Raw genomic sequence first — 19047 nt, 5'->3', positions numbered from 1 at the left:
TTACTAGGATGCCCGGCCGGCTCCATTGACTATCAGCCGCGTTTTTTGTCAAGCCAAATCCCAGCATATTTGTCGGGTAGCGGCTGGAACGCCGCCCGACTATTCAAAGAGCATCGGCAGCGTCTTCTATGATAGAACTAAAAACGGAATTGTGAAATTAGCCTAAGGCTTCATGCACACGACCGTTGTTTTGGTCCGCATCCGAGCCGCAGTTTTGGTGGCTCAGATGCGGACCCATTGACTTCAATGGGGCTGCAAAAGATGCAGACAGCACTCCGTGGGCTTTCAGCATCCATTGCAATTTGCTCCGTTCCGTGGTCCGCAAAAAAAATATAACCTGTCCTATTCTTGTCCGCACTTTGCGGACAAGAAAAAGCAGTTATATTAAAGGCTGTCCGTGCCGTTCTGAAAAATGGCGGAACACACACGGATGTCATCAAAACACACAACGGTCGTGTGCATGTAGCCTAAGATTGTGTGGTAGAGTCAGGGTACAGTATGGATAATTAAGGCACAGTGTGGCAGTCAGGAATAGGGGGGCAGTTTCTGTAAAAACCAATCCTGAAAACATTAGAGGGTGTATATATATATATATATATATATATATATATATATTATATATATATATATATATATATATATATATATTACACACATACATTATTGAACATCTAATGAGTGGTGCTGGTGGGGAGAACAGAGTCACGTGACCCTGAGAGACCCTAGCACTGACTCGACCCCGCCGTACGCACTGCAGTTTCCAGAAATGACCACACGGTGGCGGCCACGCTCGGTTTAGTGCAGGATGTGATGGAAGGAAGCGCAAGAAGAACAGCCGGGAATGACCAACCACCAGAGTCGGTGTCTGAGGGCAGGACGCCGCGGGAATCAGCATGGAGGCCTGCAGGAGAGCCGGACCTCTGGGGGTGATTGAGCAGGAGAAGAACCCTGAGCTGCAGGACATGGAGGAGGAGGGACTGGACGGAGGCGGGGGGCAGGGGGACGCAGACCTGCAGAGGCTATCAAAATATGGGGTGCAGGGTCAGCAGTATGTGGGGGTATCAGGGCAGCTGCCAGGGGTGCAAATGCGGCATGATGTAAGGGCACCAGAGCAGCTAACAAAGAGAGAGGTGCAAGGGCAGCGCCTGGTGGGTACATTAGAGCTGCTGTCAGATGTGCAGGATACTGAGGTAATAGAGCTGTCAGGGGTGCAGGATGCAGGGGTATTAGACCACCTGTCAGGGGTGCAGGATGTGGTATTAGGGCAGCATTCAGGGGTGCAGGATGTAGGAGTATTAGGGCAGCAGTCAGGGGTGCAGGATGTGGGGGTATTAGAGCATCTCCCAGCGGTGCATGATGTGGGGGTATTAGACCACCTGTCAGGGGTGCAGGATGTGGGGGTATTAGACCACCTGTCAGGGGTGCAGGATGTAGGGGTATTAGGGCAGCTGTCAGATGTGCAGGATGTGGTGGTATTAGAGTTGTCAGGGGTGCAGGATGTTGGGGTATTAGGGCAGCTGTCAGGGGTGCAGGATGTGGGGGTATTAGAGCATCTGCCAGCGGTGCAGGATGTGGGGGTATTAGACCACCTGTCAGGGGTGCAGGATGTTGGGGTATTAAGGAAGTGGTCATGGATGCAGGATGTAGGGGTATTAGGGCAGCTGTCAGGGGTGCAGGATGTGGGGTTATTAGAGCAGGTGTCAAAGTTGCAGAATGTACGGGTATTAGGGCAGCAGTCAGGGGTGCAGGATGTGGGGGTATTAAAGCCGCTGTTAGGTGTGCAGGATTTAGGTATATTAGGGCAGCTGTCAGGGGTGCAGGATGTTGAGGAGCTAGAGCAGCTGTCAGGTGTGCAGGATGTAGGGGTATTAGGGCAGCTGTCAGGTGTGCAGGATGTAGGGGTATTAGGGCAGCTGTCAGGGGTGCAGGATGCAGGGATATTAGGGCAGCTGTCAGGTGTGCAGGATTTAGGTATATTAGGGCAGCTATCAGGGGTGCAGGATGTTGAGGAGCTAGAGCAGCTGTCAGGGGTGCAGGATGTTGGGGTATTAGGGCAGCTGTCAGGGGTGCAGGATGCAGGGGTATTAGGGCAGCTGTCAGGTGTGCAGGATGCAGGGGTATTAGAGCAGCTGTCAGGGGTGCAGGATGCAGGGGTATTAGGGCAGCTGTCAGGTGTGCAGGATGCAGGGGTATTAGAGCAGTTGTCAGGGGTGCAGGATGCAGGGGTATTAGAGCAGCTGTCAGGGGTGCAGGATGTTGGGGTATTAGAGCAGTTGTCAGGGGTGCAGGATGCAGGGGTATTAGGGCAGCTGTCAGGGGTGCAGGATGTTGGGGTATTAGGGCAGCTGTCAGGTGTGCAGGATGCAGGGGTATTAGAGCAGCTGTCAGGTGTGCAGGATGCAGGGGTATTAGGGCAGCTATCAGGGGTGCAGGATGTAGGGGTATTAGGGCAGCTGTCAGGGGTGCAGGATGCAGGGGTATTAGGGCAGCTGTCAGGGGTGCAGGATGCAGGGGTATTAGGGCAGCTGTCAGGGGTGCAGGATGCAGGGGTATTAGGGCAGCTGTCAGGGGTGCAGGATGTTGGGGTATTAGGGCAGCTGTCAGGGGTGCAGGATGTTGGGGTATTAGGGCAGCTGTCAGGGGTGCAGGATGTTGGTATATTAGGGCAACTGTCAGGCGTGCAGGATGTTGGGGTATTAGGACAGCTGTTAGGGGTGCAGGATGTTGGGGTATTAGGGCAGTGGTCAGCGGTACAGGATGTTGGGGTATTAACGCAGCGGTCAGCGGTGGAGGATGTTGGGGAGCAAGAGCAGCATGAGGAATCTGATGTGTTTCGGGCCAGGAACCCACAGGAACAGCCAGAATTGGCACTTGAGATGTTGGGAGCCCCCTGCCCGTCGGAAAGCAGATCTGAGACTGATGGCCATCAGTATGCCACCCTGGTCAATGCTGACACAAGTGCAGAGGTTTGTATCTGTGTGCCATGACTGCTGCAGATCATCTTGGATGATACCATAGTCGTCTGTCACATCTCCGCAGTACTGAGGGTCAAGTCTCTCTCCCTGGACATAAAAGGGATCAGTTCAGTATTGAGATTATAACGCTATAATGTGTCAGTGTCGTCTTCCTTTCCTTCTTTGCATACTCCAGATACTCGTGTAGCTGTACTCACTGACATGTTAACATAGGCCTTCATGTGGAATGAAGAACATGTGACCATATGGTGGCCTTCCACTGTACAGATGTCCAGGCTCATGGGATCTCCATACTCATCAATATTCATAGCTTCACAGAAGACAGATTTATCCAGCTTGTGCCCCTTTGTATGATTTTCTGGATTTACATCTCGCTGTCATCTGTGGATCCAGGTCCTCTATCTGTTAGGGTACTTCCACTTGTGTTATACTTTTCCGGCATTGAGTTCCATCCTAGGGGCTCAATACTGGAAAACAACTGATCAGTGTTATCCTAATGCATTCTGAATGGAGAGCAATCCGTTCAGGATGCATCAGGATGTCTTCAGTTCAGTCTTTTCAGACGAAGATAATACCGCAGCATACTGCGGTTTTATCTCCGTCCAAAATTCCGGAACACTTGCCAGTACCGGCATTTTTTCCTATTGAAACTTCGACCCCGAGTGTTCCGGCAAAACGGATCCGACATTGCGGTCTGCGCATGCTCAAACCGCAAAAAAAGTTTGAAAAAGAAATAAATGCCGGATCCGTTTTTCCGGATGACACCGGAGAGATGGATCTGGCATTCCCATGCATTTTTCATACGGATCAGGATCCTGATCCGTCTGACAAATGCCATCAGTTTGCATACGTTTTGACGGAACTGCCTGCCGTAATCCTCTGCCGCAAGTGTGAAAGTACCCTTAACTGTTGAGTTTTGTGTTTCACTGTCTTTGCTTGCTGTCAGTGAATAGAAGCATTCATATTTACACAAGAGGCCGAATGCTTGTCCCGCTCATAGCTGAGGCTTTGTTAGATCTGTAGACCATTCTCTAGAGGTAGAAAGACTGGACTCCAGACTGATCCATCTTAGGCTACTTTCACACTTGCGGCAGAGTGATCCGGCAAGCGGTTCAGTCGCCGGAACAGCATGCCGGATCAGGCAATCTGCATGTAGACGGATCCGGATGTGGATCTGTCTTACAAATGCATTGCAAGAACGTTATATATTTTTTTCCGGCACTAATACATTTCAATGTAAATTAATGCCGGATCCGGCATTCCAGCAACTGATCCGGAATTTTGGACGGAGATAATACCGTAGCATGCTGCAGTATTTCCTCCGTCCAAAACGCTGTTCAGTGACTGAACTAAAGACATCCTGATGCATCCTGAACGGATTGCTCTCCATTCAGAATGCATGGGGATATGCCTGATCAGTTCTTTTCCGGTATTGAGCCCCTAGGATGGAACTCTATGCCGGAAAAGAATAACGCTAGTTATACATTGTGACAAATTATGAAAATTAAGACCATTGCAAGATAGGGACACAATCTCCAGGTTCTGTCTTGTTTTTGTTTGTTTTTAGTACATAATTTTTTTGTCTTACTGTAATTAGAATAATTTTTATCTATTTTTGTCATTTTATTGTAGTATTTTTTTTGTTTAGATTTTTTTTGTTATAAGAAATGTAAACAAAAAAAAACCCCTGTTTTTCCCTTACATTATTACTTATGATATTATAGCAATAATGATGCTACAATACTCTCTTAAATTGTGTCCCTTTTTCCGTTACCTCTGGTGTGGGATGGTGGTGTTTTTTATTTATTTATTGTTTTTTGTCCTTATTTATTTTATATTACACATTATGTCGCTTTTTGAGTCACATAAGACCTTTAGGGGGGCATTTTTATTGCTGATTTTCCCTGTAACTGGGGCTGACAAGTTAGCCCCAGGTAGGTCTTGTCCGCGTCATTCATCATCCGTGAAGGATCTGTGTTTGGTCCGTGTGTCAATTTTTAGCTTCCATGTGTCATCCGTTATCCATGGATGTTGCTCAACAGAAAACTAATTTCCAGAGCATCTTCTGTTAATCTCCAGTAAAAAACGGACGCACCACAGATGTCACACGGATGCCATCCGTGTTGTGTCCGTGGTTTTCATGGACCCATAGACTTCAATGAGCATGCTTGGTCCGCATTAAGCCTCATTCACACGTCAATGTTCCACGTACGTGTTCTCCACAGACAGCTCACGTCCCTATTAATTTTAATGTGTTTATTCACACATCAGTTTTTTACCATGGCCCGTGGTTTTAGCACGGATGCACCACGCCCCTTATAGTCTGTGGGTCTGTGAAAACCACGGATGCCATCCATGTTTCATGGATTATTAGGAAGAGATGCTTTGAAAATTATTTTTCATGTGTGCAGTGTCAGTGAAAAGCGGATGACACATGGACAGCAAAAAACGGACACACGGATCCATCGTGGACATCTTCACGGAGGCATCACTGACCACCTTTTCACAGATTTGAGCAAGGACACGGACTTATGAATGAGGCTTTACAGACCAAAGTAGTGCAAGTCACGGTCATTAAAGGGAGTCTGTCACCTACTGGCCACGATTTAAACTGATTATAGAGCTGTGTTGGACTCAAGTACTTGACACTAATGTTACCTTTGTTTCATTTGTGAGAGTCTCCAAAGCGCCAAAAATCAAGTTTTAAAGATATTCAAATGAGCCTTCGCAAGTGACCAGGCCCTGCCGGCCTTACTCGCACCCAACTCCTCCCCTTTGTATCCTCCGGCCAGCTCTGTATGCTTGTGACATCATTGACAACCAAAATCCGGCGACTGCGCAGTACACTGCGCCAGTTAAGTAACCTCGCACTTATGATGGCTCATTTACATATGTTTAAAACTAGATTTTTGGCAATTTGGAGACTCTCACAAATGAAACAAAGGTAACATCAGCGTCATGTACTTGTGTCCCACACAGCTTTAGGCCTTATGCACATGACAGTTCAGTTTTTTGCGGTCCGCAAAAAACGGAAGCCGCCCGTGTGCCTACCGCAATTTACGGAATGGGCAGCCCATTGTAGTAATGCCTATTCTTGTCCGCAAAACGGCCGTGTGCATGAGGCCTTAGAATCAGTTTAAAAACTGTCAAGTAGGTGATAGACTCTCTTTAAAAAAATATTGATGTATGAACAGACACGTTCAAATCAATGGGGTACGTGTGCTCTCCGCAGAAAATGCAGACAGCACACGTGAGTGAAAAACGGAAATGTAAACGAGGCCTTACAAGCGGCTTACAGCCTCCTGACTTTCCCTGCAGAGATGATCTGGGTCTGCTACGAACCAGCAGCTCCTGCAATTACCCAAAATCGCGTGATCACTGGGATGGGAGCATGAAGTGTCATGGCCACTTTCTGATGTATATAGACAGCGCTCATTGAGTGCCGTGTATACAGCGATGGGGAAGGCAGGGATAGTTATAATGAGAAGCCCGCTCCTGCTGCTGTCTGATCTCTGTGCATCTGCAGGCTCAGGAACGTCCTGGAAGTGTTACATGTCGGCCCAGTGTGCACTTTTAGCTGTCTAGTAGTCTGCAAGCAGAGCTAAATCAGCTCCACAAAGTGAGGCCTATGCAAACAGCCCCCCCCTATCTCAGCCTCCTGGACCCCTCTATAGAGTGTGGCATGGTTGGAGAAGCCTGAATGAGACCTCATGCCTTTTTGTTTTCATTTTTAGTGTCTAACGCCAACGATTCAGAGATATTTTATTTGATCATTTTCAGGCCCAGGATTTGGAACTTTCTATAGAAGAAATGCTGATCCGACTAGATGAGTTCTGCGCCATGATGGACAGGGTGAGTGGGAAGATTCTTGTTTCCCTGTCCATCAGAGATGGGGCCCCAACTCGAGGCTGTCCCCATAAAGAGGGCTGAGCGTCTTGTGTCATACACTGTCTGGCCAGTAGGTGCTTATCACACGCACTGACTGAGCGGCCATCTTAAAGCTGCTCTCTCTCCCTGATGTGGCTCAGCTTCACCACTAGGTGGCAGAAGTAGGTGGAACTGGAGTATTTCTCATTGCACTCCAGTTAACCTGTTCTTGGCTGAGGTGCACTGCACATGCTTAACCATTTATGTGCAGCACAGAACCTCATGTCTTTGGGTATATTTATTATTGTCTGTTCTGAATAATGATGTCATTATTTTGTTCCTATTTCCTGTACTCCATTGTTGTTGCTTATTGCATTATCATTGGGATATACCTCTGACTGCAGATCAGGACAGGACACGTGACGGAGGCCGGACTGGAGAAGTATAACCCCCCAAGTCAAGAAGTATAACCCCCCACCCCCCATCATGGATGTCCACAGTAGTGGGCAGGGTTTTATTGACGGCTATTAAATAACTTGTTACCTAATATAATAAGCTCTGCCCTGTTGCTGATACCATAAATCTCATTAGTGGGGGGATTGGATATAGGAGTGGAGTGCACCCCCCTGTTGTCGATATATTTGACTTGTTTCAGCTCTGCAATCTTAGGCAGGAGGGATCCGGGGGGGGGGGCGATCAAAGATTTCCCAGATAGAATTTTATAACACATCATTTCGTGGTATTGGGGAGTGAACCCCCATTGATCAGACCCTTCAGATGTGTTTCGTGGCCAGAACTCCCCCCCCCCCCCCCCCCCATATCTTTACTTGCACTGCTCAATTTTCCATCTCTGTGCTGGGTATTAAATTCTAATAGACAATAAAAATAAAATCAGATGTCATTATAACAGACAGTTAACTTCTTATCAACTTGTGTGAAACCATCATTACAGGAAATTAAGTGAAACACGAAAGAGCTTGTCACCTACAGCAACCGATTAGAGTAATCAGTATCTAGTCCGACTGCTGGGGCTCCCACAGATCACGAGAACAGAGACCCGTGCCCCCCCCCCCAATTTGAATGGATCGCTGGTCAAGCACGCACATTGCCTCTCCATTAATCCCTATGGCCGGCAGTCCCATAGAGCGTGAATTCATGGGCATTGCACATGCTTGACAAGGCCCCCCTGTTTTTGTGATCATTGGGGGTCCCAGTAGTCGGACCCCCACCAATCAGACACTTATCACCTATCCTGTCAATAAGTTGTCATGCTGGGACAACCCCTTTAATTTTATAAACTGCACTGGAGAGGCGAAATATTGTTTCTGATTAGCCGCAACAAGGTCACACGTCTGCTGAGATATTTAAAGGAGAATTCCACTATTTTATGAAATGAGCCACAAATTGCATCCATGGGCCCTTAAAAAACGTTAATTAAATGTAAATGGATTCTAATTACAACCATTTCCATCATGAGCCTGATCGTAGCCATCCCCTGAAGGAGAATTTCTCTGTTAAATTCCCTCTAACGCTGGTGGAATTGCTAATGCAGGGATCTGATCGGTGCCAGGTAATCAAATGGTCATAAAAATATATAGAACATGTTTCTACGGGTATAGTAGATTGGCACAGAATAACCGTTCTGTATGTCCTGCAGTCTACCAGCAGTTGTTCATATGTGCCCATGCCACCCCAGTGTGCATCCTTAGGCAGCAGCAAGGAATGAATGAACCACTATGGTGTTCCTCATTGCGATGCGCAGTTTGACAACTTCATCTTCCATGATAGAAACAGCGGCTCCAGATGGTGATACATTTAAGACATCACTTCAGAGTGGCTGCCATTTTGTAGAACCACTCTACAGTGTTCACTCATTCAGGAAATGGAGGACGCTCTGCTGGGTGTAATTTCCTGAGTGGCCACAAGGGGAGCTCTTCCTTCACTGGTGCTGGTGACCACACTGCTTGCAGGGATAAGTGGCTTCTGACCTGATTTGAGTTTCTGCTTGTAAAATAAAACATACAGGTCTATAGATCCCATCTCCATGGCAACCACTCGCCTCCATCTTGTCCTTGCAGCCATTCGCATCACTTTGAAAGCAGCATACAAGGCCTGAATAAGGTGCTGCAGAAGAATCACTTACTCCTGCAGCTAAGTTCTATAAATCTGAGTGGGGCTTGATGGGGGCACCACAAGTCACAGCAAATCCTTTGAACACATATGCATATTTGGCGTATACACCTGCAGAGCTTTTGCGTAATGGTTGGGGAGAGATTTACGTACTTTTAGGCAGATATTATCCTAGAAGTTACACCATCTTAATGGCAGAAAATAATGAACAGAATTTGTTTTATAATGTTCTAGAAGCTTCGGAGTTCCCCTTTAGTATGGAAGTTGTTTAGATCTCTCATCGATCTCCAGTTGATGATATTTCTGAAGAGTGAAATATCTTTAGACGTTTGCTTTTTATTTTATTTTTTCTTCCCCCATAGATCAGAAGTGAAACATCCCTCATCCTAGACGACCGAATTCCAGCGATTAAACTCCGAGTGGAGGAAATGAACAAGATCTACTGTCAGGTGGAGAAACTGGAGGTTTGTAGCTTCTTAATTTCAGTGTCTTTTCTAATTGGTGAGTTAATTATAATAATATTGTTGTAGAGTAGGAGCTTTGTTTAGACAATTATTATGTTCTGTGATTTCAGTAATGGGGGCGGGGCTGTGACAACCTTTTAATCATGATATGGAGACTGGTAGTTGCCAGTGATATATGTGATAGCTGTTACTGAAATATAATGTGTGAATCTCATATCTGATCTCAGTATTATTTCAGTACTATTATATACAGTGGCTTCAGTAACAGGGGGCGGGGCTGTGACAACTTTCCTAACATGATATAGAGGTTGGTTGTCAGCAGTAATAGATGGAATAGCTGTTCCTGTAGTATACGGTGTGTGAATCTCATGGACGTCTAATCACAGTGTAATTCTATTAGTATTATATTCCGTAATGGGGGTAGGGCTGTGACAACCTTATGATCGTCCTTTACTCCTGACATGTGCTTTACTGTTCACAGTCATTTGTGAAGATGGTTAGACATCATGTATCTTACCTGGAGGAGGAGCTGATCCGAGCAGAGTCGGATAACATGTCCTTCCCACGTGCCATCAGCAGGGTCCTGGCAGGAGCTATTCTCCCGGTGTTCCGACAGGTAAGCCTGTTTACATAATTGGGAGGGGTCCTTCTAGATCAGGCATCCTCCAACTCCGGCTTCCAGCTATTGTAAAACTACAACTCCCAAAATGCCCTGCTGTAGGCTGTTCGGGCATGCTGGGAGTTGTAGCTTTGCAACAGCTGGAGAGCCGCAGTTTAAGGAAGCCTGTTCTAGATAATGCACTATAGTGTGAGGCTTACACAGTGGCGTTGTATGGCCAGTTATTGTTATTGCTGGGCTTGCTGGTAGATAATAAGGTGACCATGAGCATATTTCATGGGAGTTGTCTTTTTATTTTTGTTTTTTTGAGGGGGAGGAAGGGGCAAACTCGACATTATCATTGCTTGCTGTCCCCAGGGGAGCTCACAATCTAAATGTTTTTTGTGGCCAATTTTCCAATGTACTTGCCCAATTTACCTGTCAGACACACGACGATACAGTCCACTGAAGAGAATACATCTTGGTAGTAATGCCCATATAGTGTAAAAGATCAATTCTCAGTATTCACAATCTCACTGGTCCACAGAGACAAAAGTGTGTGTGTGTAATATATATATATATATATATATATATATTTTACACTTACACTGATGAGCAAAAGAGTAACAATGTTTAGAACTTTTGACTTTCAGACTCCATATCTCACCACCCACTACAGCTTCGAGAGACTACAATCATTTTATAGAAAATCATCTTTGCTATCTCACACATTTTGGACTTGCAACTATTTGGCATATGTTTAGTTATGCAAATTCATGTTGTGTAACTGCATTTTTACTGTTTTGCTCCTGGTGGTGGAACAATCCAGGAGATTTCCCAAGAAAAGAGAAGCATCATCCAGCTCATCGATAGCGGTATCTCGGCCAAGAAAATTGCCAAACTGCCATGACAGTTGGAAGAATAGGAAATGCAGTCCGTCCATCCATTCAACAAGTCGGCTCATCAAAAGGTCTGAGCAACAAACACAGCAGTGGTGGTGGCTCGTATGCTTCATAATAGTGAGATCATACAAGTCTGGAATGGTGGCCCGAAAAAAGGTTAAGAAGCTTTGACTTCAATATCGTCATAAAAAGCGTCAGCTCGAGTTTGCATAAAAGTACGTACAGTGAAAGTAGACACTAGAAGATTGGAAACTGGTAATTTGGAGCGATGAGACAAAAGTCAATAGACTGGGCTCTGATGGGTGCAAATGGGTCTGGAAGGGGACTAACGGATCGAGAAATTAAAGGAACTTTCAAGTTTGGTGGAAAAAGCCTGATATGGGGTTGTTTGACAGCCAAAGGCGTTGGATACTTGACCAGGATCAATGGTGATCTCAATGCTGAGCTATATGTGAGTATCCTACATGACGAGTTACTTCATACACTCGAGTATTATGGGTATGAAAAGGACGACATAGAGTTCCAGCAGGACAACAACCCGAAGCATACGTCAAGATTGGCGATTAAATGGTTCAATGACAATGAAGTAGAGGTGCTGGATTGGCCTCCACAGACCCCAGACCTCAACCCAATCGAACACGTGTAGGTAGAGTTTAAGAAAAAGCTGTATTCGTACCCAAGTAAGTTGACCAGTATGCACCAACATTGGGAACGTGTAGAAGAGACCTGGGATTTCGGTCGAGACATGCTTAAATCTGATCGAAAGCATGTCCAGAAAGATTCAGGCAGTGTTCAAAGCCAAAGCTGGATTTACAAAATACTACCAAAACAATAAAAATAAAATTTTGGGAGCAAAACAGTAGCAATGCAGTTACATGACAAGAATCTGCATAACTAATCATATGCTAAATAGTTGCAAGTCCAATTTATGTATGAGATGGCCAAGATGTCTATAAAATGATGTTGGTGGATGGTGAGATATGGAGCCTGAAAGTCAAAAGTTCTAAACATTGTTACTCTTTTGCTTGTCAATGTACAGTGGATATAAAAAGTCTACACACCCCTGTTAAAATGTCAGGTTTCTGTGCTGTAAAAAAAGAGACAAAGATAAATCATTTCAGAACTTTTTCCACCTTTAATGTGACCTATAAACTGTACCACTGAATTGAAAACCAAACTAAAATCGTTTAGATGGAGGGAAGAAAACAAAAAAAAATTAAAATAATTGTGGTTGCATAAGTGTGCACACTTATAACTGGGGATGTAGCTGTGTTCAGAATTAAGCAATCACATTCAAAATCATGTTAAATAGGAGTCAGCATACACCTGCCATCATTTAAAGTGCCTCTGATTAACCCCAAATAAAGTTCAGCTGCTCTAGTTGGTCTTTCCTGAAATTTTCTTAGTCGCATCCCACAGCAAAATCCATGGTCCACAGAGAGCTTCCAAAGCATCAGAGGGATCTCATTGTTAAAAGGTATCAGTCAGGAGAAGGGTACAAAAGAATTTCCAAGGCATTAGATATACCATGGTGCACAGTGAAGACAGTCATCATCAAGTGGAGGGGAGGAAGCGACCCTGTGGCCACTGCCACCAAGGACTATAATACTGGGGGGTTTGAGGGGGCGCACTGTGCCGCCAATGATTATAATTTATAATACTGGGGTTGGGGGGGTGTACTGCGCCACCAATGAAGATAACTAACCTTTTAATACAAATATAGGCGGCAGAATCACATACCCGGCACCCGACCTCTATGACAAGGCCCTGCGATCCACTGCAAATAACCTCTCAGGTGCCGCACCTGAGGGGTTAATTGCTGCGGATTGCAGCGCCTTGACATAGAGTTCGGGTGCCAGGTATGTGATACGGCCAGCACCCGCCACCTATATTTGAATTAATGGCAGTGGCGTACCGTCAATATAGGCAGACCACGCACTGGCTATGGGGCCCGTGAGGTTAGCATGCATGGCCCCGCCCCCTTTCCGACCGGAATACCTGCTGCATACCAGTAACAGTAGAGAGATAAATACCGTCCCCAGTCCTGTGTCCTCCTCCTGATTCCCCCCCCCCCCCCCCCCCATCCCTCCTTGCCTTTGCTGGGCTCCGCTGCAGCGAATGGCATTGGCCCCTGCCCCCTGTCAAAACAAGTCAAGTACAGCTGGCCAATAATCAGGGAGATGCAGTGCTGACACCGGACCTCTGCTCTGTCGGTGTGAAGTGTTACAGTCCAGCGCATTTGTAATGAGAGCAATGTAAGAGTCCTCAGCCCATCTATCTTTTGTGCAGCCTGTGCCAGAGGTCCTAAATTCTGTTGACCTGCAGGAGAGACTAGAGAGCATGGACAGATTCAACCAGCAGATGAAAGTGCAGCAGTTGACATCTGTGTAAGTGACTGCGCTGCAATGTGGAGGGAGGAATATGGGGAGGGTCTGTGTGGCTTGTACTAGTAGTAATAGCTTACTATAATTGCAAAACACACAGCATCTGTGCTATAGACATACAACCTTCCCTCATAGACCCAGCACCCCCATAGAAATACAACCCACCCCACCCATGTATGCTTCTAGTTCTGAGGGACAATCCATTCCCTGCCTCTCATTGCCCTATTAGAAATACCCTATTTTAATAGGCTGGATCCCCCCTGAGAACTTGAAGCATAATGCATCTCTCTCTCTCTCGTTTGCGCTCTCTCTCTCTTTATATATATATATATATATATACACACCGTATTTTTCGCCCTATAAGAAGCACCTGCCCATAAGACGCACCTAGGTTTTTGAGGAGAAAAATAAGAAAAAAAATATTTTGAACCAAAAGGTGTGCTTTTGGTGGGTTTTGAACTAATGGTGGTCTGTGGGGGACACTGTTATGGGGGCATCTGTGGGGGACACTGTTATGGGGGCATCTGTGGGGGACACTGTTATGGGGGCATCTGTGGGGGACACTGTTATGTGGAGGGGGATCTGTGGATGGCACTGTTATGTGGAGGGGGATCTGTGGATGGCACTGTTATGTGGAGGGGGATCTGTGGATGACACTATATAGCATCTTATGCTATATGTGTCATCCACAGATCCCCCCCTCCCCCATAACAGTGTCCCCCAATACTCCGGGCCCCGCCGCTCACAGCAGTATACATATCTAAGCAGTAATCCTTAACCCCAAGTAACTTTAATTTTAAAGCAGCGCTATCATGTTTACTACCTTACAATCAAGCTCCGGTAACAGGCAGAGCGGGCGGCAGCGTAACGTCACTCACGTCACGCGCCTGCTCCGCCTGCTTCATTCAGAAAGTGGGAGGAGCAGGCAAGTGAGTGACGTTACGACGCCGCCCGCTCTGCCTGTTACTGGAGCTTGATTGTAAGGTAGTAAACAGGATAGCGCTCCTTTAAAGTTACTCGAGGTTAAGGATTACTGTTTAGATATGTATACTGTTGTGAGTGGCAGGGCCCGCAAAATACATAGATTTGCATTTTGCGGACCGCAAAATACATAGTCGTGTGCATGAGCCTTTATTCCGATTTTCTTCATCAATCTCACTGCAAAACCCCACACCTTCATTAATCAGCTTTAATAATTGTACTTTTTATTGGGGGAAGTGCCCAATTCTGAGTTTTACTATGGGGCCCCATGATTTCTATGTACGCCCCAGATTAATGGGTTAATTATCTTCATTGGTGGCGCAGTGCACTTCGCCCCCAACCCCACTATTATAAATTATAATCATTGATGGCGCAGTGAGCACAGCCCCTCCCCTTCTCTTCCCCTCTCTTGTCATTGGTGGCAGCGCCGGCACAGTGGGGAGGCAGAGACTCCCTCCTTCTCCACTGTGCTGCTGAGGAGAACATGGTGCCTGCTGAGAGCAGTAGCAGTAGTGCAGCCTAGTATCGGTAATGGCAAATCCCAGTATCGTATCGATTGGGTATTGATAAACCCTACTGGATACAGTTGTCACTAAACCATCAGCTCTCAGAAGTAGTAGGGCCTGTACAGGTTTCTTAAAAAAAAAATATCTGTTCACATTCATTGAAACCAAGCAAAGATCTTGAAAATGGTGAGGAAATCAAAACACAAGGTCTAGTAGAAATTTGCTGACATTTTCATTATGGCATTCGCAGTATAGTATTATTTATTTGGGAAGTAATTGGTTAACAAGTATCTGGATATTTTTGGCCATGTACTAAGCTTCTGTCTTGAGAGTAGTCACAGACACTCCCCAGGGCCTAAAACATGACACTGAGTATAAAAAGGACGACACTGCTCTTGTAATAAAACCCATCATCATCATTATTGTTCCATATTTATTTTTTTAATATTTTTTTTTTTTTCAGGTTAAAACAGGGGAAAAAAAACTTCTCATCTTAAGTAAATACTCCAGACATTGTAATTTGGGCCACATGGGAGCTGCTTGACCACTGCAGGAAAGGGTTCACCATTGCATTGTAGTAATTATACACTTTGATTGACAGCTCTCCTCCATACAGAATCTGTAGTTAATGACCAGACCCAGACATGGAGACAGAATGTCTAATGGTTCCCCACCACCGCAGAAAAAAAAAAACAACAACCATGTAAATCTATTCCATTCTGTGTCCTGGTTGTCATCTTCCTTCCTCAGCCAACCAGGACTGGGAATACTGTATGTGCGGTACAGTCATTTTAGTGGCATCAACACAGGATCATGCAGATCCAGTGATGTCACCCATCAGCAGCATTTTCAGTGGTATTGTAACCCTATCACATATCTCTTGTCATGGTGCTGTAGTTACGGCAAGGTGGGTCCCTTGGCGTAGGATATCGTTTTGCTGCCTTGTCTGCCCCATTTCCCAGTATATGCTGTGTGCTAAATTAAGGTTCCTGTATTTTTATTTCATCTCATTTGGTATTTTGCCATCTCTGATCTGTCGCCACATACAGACGACACTTCACCCCCCCACTGTTGTGTCTCCAGTGCCATCTGTGCCCTCCCACCCCTGCAGGGCCTCTTGTTTCCCCAGGGCACATTCACATGTGCTGTGTTTTGGGGATTTTATTTTCTTTGCACACTTTTTTTTTTTAAATCTATTGGGTCAAGAGTCGTGCAAACTAAAATCTATTACTGGCATAGGTATTATTCAGGAGGAAGAGTAGTTTGGGGACCCCAGTGATGATGAGAGGATGCCCATGAGAATATGGCTGCTGCTCTCAGTCTGTGACCAATGCCTCATGGAGTTAGAGGTGTTTGGTTTGAAGAACCTGGTGATCTGATGGACGGGAGTGGTTAGGTGCTCTGCCAGTTTAATGCAGGTAAATCTGCTGCTCAGGTTGCAGATTGTCCCTGAGAGATTGTCTAAAACTTTGTAAAATATTGCAAGAAAATTTAGACTAGCACAACCATAAAGCTAGCATATAAACAGCAAACAAAATATGGCAGCACACTGTTATACATGCAAACAAAAGCACTAGGGATTAGAGATTATTCTGGATTACAGTGGTACTATACATGAAAAATGAAGCTCTATCATCTACCATCAACAAGGCTTCTAATCAGAGTATAAATATAGCTGGTTCCTACATGGCCCTGAACATTGTAGGTTTAGGTTAGGCCCAGGAGAGGCAGTTCTGCTAGTGTTGGGTACCCATCTGCAGATGCCACCTTGACAGTGGTAGATGGGCCCAAACATGTTTTCGTGCCTCCATTTTTCGTGTATAATAGGTTTAGTAACATTGTATTTCAGAATAATCTCTAATACCTAGTTCTATTATTTGCATGTGTAACAGTGTGCTGCCATATTTTGTTTGCTGTCCATATGTTAGTTTTATGGATGTGCACCTGTAACTTTCGATGTGCAAGTCTAAATTTTCTTGCTGTGTGTTTTGGAGTGTAGCTCCCTCCTTTAGATTAAGCACTCCCCACCCATCTGCCCAGGGCTTCTGAGCAGAGTGTAAATATAGCTGGTTCCTACACCGCCCTGAACATTGTAGGCCTACATTAGGCCGAGGAGAGGCAGTTCTGTTAGTGATAGGTAGCCATCTGCAGAAGTCACCCTGACGATGGTAGATGGGCCCGACACATTTGATCAAAAATATGTGCGAAGAGCTTCCATTTTTGTGTATAGTACAACTGTAATCCAGAAAAATCCCTAATTCCTAGTTCTATTGTTTGCATGTACAGTCCTGATCAAAAGTTTAAGACCACTTGAAAAATGGCAAAAAAATTATATTTAGCATGGCTGGATCTTAACAAGGTTCCAAGTAGAGCTTCAGCATGCAACAAGAAGAAATGGGAGCGAGACAAAACATTTTTTGAGCATTCAATTTAATGAAAACAACAAATAAACTGAAACAGGCTGTTTTTCAGCTGATCAAAAGTTTAGGACCACACCTCCAAAAAATAAAAATAAACCCCCCCAAAACAAAAATCCAACTTCCAAACATGAACTCGGAAATGAGTAGCTCCGCAGTTATTGTTGATCACTTCAAAAATTTGTTTCGGCATGCTTGATGCAAGCGTTTCCATGAGGTGAGTGGGAACATTTCTCCAAGTGGTGAAGATGGCCATCTACGAAGTCCATCTACTGTCTGGAACTGTTGTCCATTTTTGTAAACTTCCCTTGCCATCCATCCTCAAAGGTTCTCAATTGGATTTAGATCAGGGGAACACGCAGGATGGGCCAAAAGAGTGATGTTATTCTCCTGGAAAAAGTCCCTTGTCCTGCGGGCATTGTGTACTGTAGTATTGTCCTGTTGAAAAACCCAGTCGCTACTACACAGACGAGGGCCCTCAGTCATGAGGAATGCTCTCTGCAACATCTGGACATGGCCAGCGGCCGTTTGATGCCCCTGCACTTCCTGAAGCTCCATTGTTCCACTTAAGGAAAGGCATGTGGTCCTAAAATTTTGATCAGCTGAAAAACAGCCTGTTTCAGTTTATTCGTTGTTTTCATTAAATTGAATGCTCAAAAAATGTTTTGTCTCACTCCCATTTCTTCTTGTTGTATGTGGAAGCTCTACTTGTAACCTTGTTAAGATCCAACAATGTAAAATATGATTTTTTGCCATTCTTCAAGTGGTCTTAAACTTTTGATCAGGACTGTATAACAGTGTGCTGGCATATTTTGTTTGCTAATTTTCCAAAATATGTCACAATTTTGCAGATGTAAAATAATGATGGGACTGACGTCCGACAACCACAGTCAGTGTATTTACAGCGGTATTGTGTACTACTGGTGCCCATCACACCAGTAAGGCACCCAGTGATTCTCCCCGGTGATGGGGGCTCTGTGTTTCGGCCACTAGTAGTGCTGCGTTATAATGCACGCCGGTAACGCTGTGCAGAGCGTCTTTGATGCATTGTGTTTTTATGGTTAACCAGTAACCTCTCACATAGCAGGGTGAGCTGTGGTCAGACAGTTGTTAGCTATGCGAAGAGTAACTCAGATACATTGATGATGTATTTATCGTGTGGCCTGGTTCAGAAAATGAATTCATGGAGTTCGTGAATAAGAATAACATGAATATGTCGTTTTTGTCACAGTTTGGGGGTATCACCCTGCAATTTTTGGATGTTGAGGTTGAGATTAAGAAGGGGTGTATTCACACTAGGGAATTTAGGAAACCTTCAGCTATGAACTCACTACTTATGGCTCTTGCAAACAATTTCAGCAAATTCCATGTTAGAAAATGCACATACTGCTCCTTTCCTTTTGAACTCTGCTGTCTGCCCATACAGTAGTTTACAACTACATATAGGATGTTGCCGTATTCGGGAGGCAATGGGCAACAAACTGTGGGGTTCATTTTCTTCTGTTACCCCTTGTGAAAATGAAAAATTTGGGGATAAAGTGACATTTTCATGTAAAAACGTACGGTAATATTTCATTTTCACAGCCAAGTGTTTCTAAATTCTATGAAACGCTTGTTGGGTCAAAGAGCTCACTTCACCCCTCGATAAATTCCTTGAGGGGTTTAGTTTCCAAAATTAGGTTACTTTTTGTGGGTTTACTTTCTAGGAGTACATGAGGGTCCCTTCAGATGTAAAATGGCACCCGAAAACCATTCCAGCAAAATATGCCTTCCAAAAACCATTTGGCGCTCTTTCCCTTCTGAGCCCTGTCGTGTGCCTATGT

General features: G+C 45.1%; 1 protein-coding gene across 1 annotated transcript; it reads left to right on the top strand.

Moving 5' to 3' along the window:
- The first annotated feature begins 838 nt into the window (after nt 1–838).
- On the top strand, nt 839–16461 carry BCAS4 (breast carcinoma amplified sequence 4). Its single transcript, XM_044298065.1, has 6 exons — nt 839–926; nt 2843–2966; nt 6756–6827; nt 9335–9436; nt 9918–10052; nt 15271–16461. Exons 2-6 carry the CDS (start codon nt 2877–2879, stop codon nt 15349–15351), a joined length of 480 nt encoding a protein of 159 aa, XP_044154000.1. The 5' UTR covers nt 839–926; nt 2843–2876; the 3' UTR covers nt 15352–16461.
- The last annotated feature ends 2586 nt before the right edge of the window (nt 16462–19047 follow it).

Source organism: Bufo gargarizans, chromosome 6 (genome assembly GCF_014858855.1).
Source record: "Bufo gargarizans isolate SCDJY-AF-19 chromosome 6, ASM1485885v1, whole genome shotgun sequence".
NCBI classification, from domain to species: Eukaryota; Metazoa; Chordata; class Amphibia; order Anura; family Bufonidae; genus Bufo; species Bufo gargarizans.
The sequence above is the reverse complement of the archived record's forward strand: the minus strand, read 5'-3'. Positions and strand labels throughout refer to the sequence as shown.

Bases quoted from the DNA above. Each gene is read 5' to 3' on its own strand.
- BCAS4 (XM_044298065.1), top strand. From the start codon at position 2,877: ATGTTGGGAGCCCCCTGCCCGTCGGAAAGCAGATCTGAGACTGATGGC. The intron at 6,828-9,334 runs GTGAGTGGGAAG...CTTCCCCCATAG, and splicing joins TCTGCGCCATGATGGACAGG to ATCAGAAGTGAAACATCCCT. The intron at 9,437-9,917 runs GTTTGTAGCTTC...TACTGTTCACAG, and splicing joins GTCAGGTGGAGAAACTGGAG to TCATTTGTGAAGATGGTTAG.